Source organism: Cololabis saira, chromosome 3 (assembly GCF_033807715.1).
Source record: "Cololabis saira isolate AMF1-May2022 chromosome 3, fColSai1.1, whole genome shotgun sequence".
NCBI classification, from domain to species: Eukaryota; Metazoa; Chordata; class Actinopteri; order Beloniformes; family Belonidae; genus Cololabis; species Cololabis saira.
In genome coordinates this window covers 18,101,356-18,109,615 of record NC_084589.1, presented here as the reverse complement: position 1 = coordinate 18,109,615, position 8,260 = coordinate 18,101,356, and the positions used below count along the sequence as shown (strand labels likewise).

Genomic DNA, 8,260 nt, shown 5'->3' with positions numbered 1-8,260 from the left:
AGGAGATCTGGGTCGTGGCTGCTAAAGGTTAACCATCTTCTGTATCTGTCTTTGATCTGCCTACTTTATCAAATGCAAAATGTTAAATACCACGTAAAACATTCAATATCAATGGTTGCTATCTGAGTCAGGCGGTTAACCTGCAAAATAATTGCATTTCTCAAGAAACACTCAGATGAAAATCTTTTCTTTCACTCTACCTTAATGTATATTTTCAAATGATGTGCTTTACTTGGGTTGTTGCCATCATTATCAGAAAAAAACAAATAGAGCAGGAACAGTACCTTGCTCAGAGGTTTGCAGTCTGCAAAGGTTAAACAATGCTGCATGCTTCCTCTCTCAGGTGTGGTTTTCATCGAGTTGAGGTGAGGTGCAAATGTTCAGCTAGAGATGCTTTTATACTTACTAAATGCACACTGCCTGTTGCATCAGAGGTGTATTATGTAACACAACGATACGTGCAACATGAATGATCATCTAGACCATATTCAAGTTGATTATTTGTTTTTAAAAAAGATTTCCTGAACTAAATAGGTTCATGTTAATAATTTGAACCTTTGCAGCCAGTTCAGGCGGAAGATTGAATGTGGCTTGATAGGTGACAGTTTCACACTTAGTTAACGGCACAATGTGAAGAAAAATATCAATTTTAAAGCTGGACTCATCATCATAGATGCAATCATGAAAGCCATACAGAATTTCAATTGAGTTTTACCATATATGCAGGATAGTCCTATACAGTTTTATATTATGTTAAATATAGAAGTTACAAAAGTATAAATATATATGTTATTTATTTTTTGCTAAAGAAAATAAGGTAAATGGTATAGACATTGAATACATCATATCCATGCGGAACATTTCAGTTTACTTAGGCCCCGTTTACACATAGCCGGGTATTTACAAAAACGGATATTTCCCCCTCTACGTTTTGAAAAATTCCATCGTTTACACGAGATCGTTTTCAAAATCTCTTCGTTTACATGAATCCGCATAATTACGCTGTTAACGTCATGCCAGCCAATCAGAATCCTGGAAAAAACATCAACAAATGACACGTGTAACTTTCAGTTAAGGCTGATTTATGGTTCCGCGTTACACCAACACCGTACGGCGCGCATCGCCGCGTACCCTACGGCGTAGGCTCTGCGTCGATTTAACGCGGGACCATAATTCAGGCTTTACTTCCAAGACGTAACGAGAGTCTTTCGTTTGGAGTGACAGAGAAGTGGAGTTACTTTTAAGTGTGACTTTAGAATATAAAACAGGTAAAATACAAGAAAATATTGACGGTGGCCAAACTAATTGTAAACACAGGTCGCACACATGACGCTGGTGAGGTTTCTGTTGCATAATGTGACGTTCTGAAGCCTAAATCTCCGTTTTCCTCTGTTTAGAAGCAAACGTGAAAACAGAGTTTTTGAAAATCTCCACTTTGGCCGGAGTTTTCAGAAATGATCGTTTTTGGTGACTTTGAGCTTCGTTTTCGTGTAAACGAACGGCCAAAACGCATGAAAACGCCTCCGTTTTTGCTCCGTGTAAACGGGGCCTTAATCACTAAGAAGTGAAGCCTGACCTAATGAAAGCGGCACAATGATGTACATAAAAGTAAAACACATAACTGCACGTTCAAAAGTTCCAGTTTAGAGACCAATGCTCCTCTCATCCACACTGGTAGTTTGTGAGTAAACTGAGGTGATTCTGTCTTGTGGAAGGTACAGCTTGATGACCCGACACAGCATGCAGGGAGTTCTGTTAATCAGCTTCAGCAAGTGCCTCCGGAATTTTTCCCCAACGAACACATACAGGATGGGGTTAAGGCAGCTGTGAGAGTAGGCAATGGCTTCAGTGACTTGTAAAGCCAGTTTGATGGCTTTGCTGTTTTCACATTCTTCGATGACATGAAGTAGCTCCAGCGCTTTCATTAATGATGCCATGTTGTAAGGGACCCAGCAGCAGAAGAAAACCATCACCACTGCGACGACGATGCGAATGGCCTGTTTCTTGGATGAGTGGCTGGACATCAGCCTCCAGATGATCTGCGAGTAGCAGAAACTCATGATGAACAGTGGGATAAACAAGCCCAAAATGTTCATTTTAAAAAGGCCAAATAGCCTCCAGAAGTGAGACTTGGAATATGATGTTTCGGGATATTCAGCGTAGCAGTAGTCAGACTTGTTAACATTTGTTTGCTGCTGTTTTAGGAAGATCAGATCAGGAAAAGATGCCAAAAATCCAGCTACCCACGTCACAGCAGCCGCAATCATTCCAAACGACCGTGTCCGTGCCTTCCTGGCGTAAACGGCGTGTACGATAGCCAAATAGCGATCGATGCTCATCAGACAAATGAAGAAGATCCCGCAGTAAAAGGCAACTTGGTAGGTGCCCAGCACCATCTTGCACATTGTATCCCCAAAGTGCCACTGATCCTTCCCTTCCTGATGAGCCAGGAAGGGAAGGGGACACACCAAGAGCAGGTCAGCAATGGCAAGGTTTAACAGGCACACGTCGGTCATGCTGCGGAGTCGCACGCCACAAGTAATGACCCAGATGACCAAAGAGTTACCCAGAAGACCCAGGATGAAGAATATGACATAGAGAGGTGGGAGAAAGTGCGCCCCATATTTCTCAGACTGACAAAACCCAAAGTCCCCATTGAGATAGTCTTCATAGTAATCAGAGTACTCAGAGTACATGTAGTCCACAGTGGTGTCATTGATGAAGGCTCCTGTTGTAGGGCTAGAAAGAAGAAAAAGGGTTAGAAGGTTCTCCCTATTTCATTTTTGGTAGAAGATACAAATAATTTACATCCCAAAAATTAAGGAGTGCAATCAATAAAATGTTTCAGTGTACATGAAAAACTACAGGTTTCAATCTGTGCAGCAGCTTATTTCTTTGGAGATTTAAACAGTATTGCAAACAGTTTCCCCAAATTTAGATAAGGGAACTTTTAAGGAATTCCTGTTAATGGTTATTGATCATTATCACTGATGCCTGTACTACTGCCTGACACAAGCATGGTAGTTCATTAAAAAAACACTGTTGTATGTATAACTTTAGAGCCATTTAGTTGTTATGGGCGTTACGCATGAGAAGAACCCGAACTGTCTTCTGCGTTTAGGGATTTCCTGAAGTGAAAGCTGATCTAACTATCAGTTGTTGTCACCAGGACACTTTCTAATGATTCAGTTTGTAAGTGCACCCCTGAAGAGCTCCAAATAAATCTAGTATTCTTTTACCGGAAGACTAGGAGGGGGGTATAATTTGAAAGTTAATTTGATAATAACAATGGATACCATCGCATAAATCTTCATTATAATTTCTAGATATTTTAGTTTTAAGATGATGAGTTCACTGCTTGTTCAAGCAAGAAATTAAATCAATATGTGATTTATAATGCACATATTGAGCTTTACACAGATGTTAGGTTCATTTTTTTTTCCCACGAAGATATTTTGAGGTTTGAAAATATGCTGAGGAGAGTTTTTGCTTTCATCCTTTTTCTAACACTTTTTCTTTTTAGAAGTGCTTATCTTGTGTCTCTGTGTTATACACAAGGCTCATAAAGGGAAGTGAGCATTCTGGTTTTTCTAAAATATGCAGCTGTCTGGGCAGGAAAACAGATTTGCATACCAGACAGTTTTCCACATATTTCTACCCTGCAACAACAGCCCCTCTAGAAATAAAGCTAATATTCAATAAATCTAGTGAAATATGTCTTATTTTAAGCAAACATATCTTTCCTAATGGGGCAAAAACAAACAACAAAAAAAACTTGTTGGCGAGAAATCTTAAATTCGTTTTTGCAATGTACTTCCTCCTTCGGTTTGATGAAGCTTTATAAAATCTGGCTTATAGTTTTGATGAAGTTAGGAGCTTGAATACTGATGTCTTCTTCACAGGCTGCACATCTACATCACAAATATTCAGCCACCATCTGTTTCCGATTGGCCAAAAAAGACTTTGGATGCTTAGCGTCCAGCATAAAAAACAAAACCAGAGAGAAAATCAAACAATAAAGCTGTGGTAATTGGCGGGAAAACAAATCAACCATTGTCATGGTGAGTCCTCCACTCAGACCTGCCTTCAGTGCCTTCCACTCCCCTCTGTCCTGCTCACATCCTGGTCCTGCATTCCTGCCTGCTCTTCGCCCCGGTTGGGAAATAAAGTGAACCAGAATACTCCCACTTTGTGCTCTGTGTGCTGCTTTTGGGTTCTCTGCCGGCCGTAACAATCATACCAAAACAACAACACATGCAAACGTGAATACGTGTGTGTCAGCCGTATGGAGCTTACCCTGAAATACTCAAAGTGAAAATAGTGAAAGTTGGACTCTTCACTGCCATGCTCAGCTGACAGAGAAATGAAAAGTATGACCCACTTTCTGAAGATGGAAATGTAAACACCCCTTAAAGAAATATTCCCGCTACCACTTATTTTGTTGTAGGTCGATGCTCAGTCACAATTTGAAAAAAAAAAAAAACATAGCCAGGCTATCATTGAAGAAAAATCAATAATCCTGGAATCAAGTCCTGATTCTTCTTTGTTGGACGATGGAAAAGATCTATCAAATATGTCAATTCTAGTTTCAGTAATCGCGTATATATCAATACTATTGTATCATGTGGAGTTGTTTCATTCTCTTATTTACTTAACATTGTTCCTTCATGTTTTACCTTAAGATATTTTTGAACACTTTTACCAGTCACAGATGCTATATTTTCTTTACTCCACTTCTGAGCTCATTCAGTTGCACCGTGTTTAATATTTTTAACCCCTCCAGAATAGTAGATAGTTGATGATAAGATATTTAAAATTTTGCCAATGGAATGAAACCATGTCTGAGGTTAAAATGATTAAACCACATTTTGGTGAAGGTGTGAAAAACCCTAGACATTTGAAGAGTGATCCCAAATTCAAGCTGATTTTTGAGGTGCAAAAGGCTAGAAACTACTCATTTAATCAACATTTGAGCTGTAATTCTTTTAAAAAGTGTTTTACATTATATTTTATTATAAAGTACATTATCCAAAGTATTACATATATGAAATGAGAACATGAAATGAGAGCATGAGGGTACAAGCATAAAACTATCAAATCCAAATTTTCAGTAAAATTAGAATGCAAACATTTGAAGCAACTATGTGAGTAGCAATGTTTAGCTATATTCACTGGTGTATTTGTTAAAAAGTAGTTATTTGTGATGGAAAAAAATGTTAATTTGTCAGATGGTGAATAATTTAAAACCATTTGTTTGTAAATTTAGGAAAGAAAAGCTACCTTTGAGTATCGCCAGTAAAGTTGGAGTCGCCAGTAAAGCTGATGTTGGAGTCCATTCTTGTTCAAGAGATGCTGATGTGGATGATTCAGCAGAGTGGCAGACAGCTCTGTACCCAAAAAGACTATACCTCAAAATCCATGGCATAAATTGTTTTAATACTTCTGCTCATATTCTCCCCTCCCCAAACCAAGGTGCTGCAAGGTGGGCTCATGTTATATATATTTAAATTTGACAGATATGGTTAGTTGCTTCCTGAAAATGCTTTTGAAATCATAATACAAAAAACCACAACATCTGCACATACGGAACCGCAAGTCCGTATGTGCAAGCTTTAGAAACATGGTGATTTGACCAAACCTGCAGATGCAAACAAGCAAACATGACCAAGAAGAAGTGGTAGTACTGAAACAGTCTCTGGTGCAGTCTCTATCAAGAGTTTTTTGAAAACGCCTTAGTCTGTAGGAAGTTCATTATGTTCTCTCGGTAGGTATTGCATTTCACATACTTTCACCTACTTAACATGCACAGAACCACAGTCACAAACACATGACCATTTTCCATGACCATGTTTCTGCTCATTCTGTACATAAGATATATTTAAGTGCAATATTTATCGAACCCCTATAAATAAGACTATATTCATTCTATTTATTCTACTCTACCTCCAGATAACTGCAATAATCCACACCGCTGCTGCTACGACCTTTCTGTTTTATACCGTTTATACTGTGTATCCTTTTCAGTTTTTTTACTCTTGCTATATATGGAAGCTGAGCAAAAACATTTAATTGCATAAGATATCACTGCTGTTTTTTTATGTGATGATGGATAAAGAAAGTCTAAGTCTTAATCTTATTCCAAACCTAATTCTGCAACCAACTCTTGGCCCTCAAAACCTAAACATGAATACAGATGTAACCAAGAAGGCTGAAGAACATTTACAAACTGAAACACAGAAACCACTAAAAAATTAAAGCTGTAAGCAGTGTTGGTCGGGCCCTCGCATCTATGGCCAACAAGGTGCCACTTGGTCAATATCACTATAAATAAAGTATCTTTGGTGTTCCCATTAAAGTCACCAATTCATCATTGACATAGAAAAAACATATCCTGATGTTCTGGTATAAATGACCAAACATTTACACACATGAGTGCGATGACAAGTCTCTTGACATGGATTTCCACCAGTTTCTTTCGGTGTACATAATTTTGACATGTCCCTCATGCTGCTCCGCTAACTTCAGTGAAGAGTGGTTAAAGGACAAAACATTAACATAATTGTTATATTTCCCAAGTTTCCTTTGATAAAACTAGTAACTTTGATCAACTATATTCAATTTTTGTGATAATTCTAAAAAATTTGTCAGTTTTCCTAAAACTGCATTCCACTTTGTCGTTATGGGGTACTGACCATTTAACAGATCGACTGGTGTAATTAGTAACACCATCAACACCATTTTGTCTTTCTTAACTGGAAATTGGGTCAACTGCTGCAAATACATCAAATTCCATCCTTATACTTCCTCATTTTCATCATATGGTGTTTGTAGTTGTGTTGGTTCAAGCTTAATGTGTCCAGACTCTCATTTATTAATATTTTTAAAATAATCAGAAATTCAAAATATATTTGATAAACAGTATACAATCACCTTCAACAATGAAGCTCTTTGTTACCAAGACCCACCATGTGTTCATTAAAAGCTAGAAGTAGCCATAAATGTCCACCCCGTCATCAATGTTTCCAAGATGGGTTGAAGTATAAGTTTGTAGATTATTACAATAACGATGATAAACCATATTTATATAGCATTTTTACATACAGTGTTACAAAGTGCTTAACACAGTACCAGAGATCTGAAGCCAATAAACAACTTAAAACAGTAGGAGAAGCATTGTAAAAAATAAATTATACAGCCAAAATCACTTCAAAGGAAGTATTATCTATATAATACCCATCCCTACAAGTTACATATTTGCAAAAATTTACACTGGGCAGAGCAGCAAAAGAGAGAACAGACAGAGAGAGAGAAACAGAGAAAGGAGAAACACAATGGCTAAATGGTGCACTACAGGGATGACTATATAAGCAGATGTAGACAGCAGTGGATCATGTTGGGGTCCCCATGCAGCATTGACCTATGGCAGCATATCTACAACAAAGCTATGTTTAAGACAAGCTGCTCTAGTCTTGTCCTGTAGCTGCAACTATGACTACTGGCCCTAACACACTACAGTTTACACTAACTAGAGGCTTTAATAAACACCAACATTTACATTTTTGTTTTAAAAGGTGGAGGTGGTGTCAGCCTCCTTAACCCAAACTGGAATTGGTTCCATAGTAACGGTGCCTGATAGCAAAGGGCCTGTCCTCCAAATCTACATTTGGACAATTTTTGTTGGCATGAGTTGATATGATCAAGGACACATTTGGATGTTTTCGGGTTAAAAATTAATTAAAGATCACCTCCCAAACATGTTGACAGCCTTAGCGAGATGCAAGAATTACAAGAATAACTTGTAATTCTTTATATTCAATATTCAATGTCAATGTCAATGTCAATTTTATTTATAAAGCACATTTAAAAACGACCGAGGTCGACCAAAGTGCTGTACAGCATACAAGAAAATAAAACAATACCAAAAGAAAAACACAGTACACAGTGTAGAAACAATAAAATCACTAACATACTAAAATGATCAATAAAATAGTAATAAAAAAATAGATAATAGAGAATAGACGACAAAGAACAGACACATAAAGTGCACAATCACTTCACACAGATGTGGGGAACTAATTTGTCACACACTAAAAGCCAAAGAAAATAAATAAGTTTTCAAAGAAGACTTAAAAACCACTAGGGTCTGGGCAGATCTAACATTTAGTGGCAAACTATTCCACAACTTAGGGCCGGCCACCGCAAAAGCTCGGTCACCTCTAGTTTTGAGCTTAGATTTCGGGACGTCTAAAAGCAACTGACT

The 8,260-nt window shown here is 37.8% G+C and overlaps 1 protein-coding gene across 1 annotated transcript; it reads right to left on the bottom strand.

The window, feature by feature from the left end:
• Window positions 1–1,210: 1,210 nt before the first annotated feature.
• Window positions 1,211–5,365, bottom strand: LOC133440925 (C-C chemokine receptor type 5-like). Its single transcript, XM_061718270.1, has 2 exons — window positions 5,281–5,365; window positions 1,211–2,739 (listed from the first exon to the last, which is right to left on the bottom strand). Exons 1-2 carry the CDS (start codon window positions 5,334–5,336, stop codon window positions 1,644–1,646), a joined length of 1,152 nt encoding a protein of 383 aa, XP_061574254.1. The 5' UTR covers window positions 5,337–5,365; the 3' UTR covers window positions 1,211–1,643.
• Between the last annotated feature and the right edge of the window lie 2,895 nt (window positions 5,366–8,260).

What these genes read in the sequence shown, in the direction of transcription:
- LOC133440925 (XM_061718270.1), bottom strand. Translation starts at nt 5,336, where the DNA reads ATGGACTCCAACATCAGCTTTACTGGCGACTCCAACTTTACTGGCGAT. An exon ending in TTTACTGGCGATACTCAAAG is followed by an intron (nt 2,740 to 5,280) that starts GTAGCTTTTCTT and finishes TCTTCTTTCTAG; the next exon opens with CCCTACAACAGGAGCCTTCA.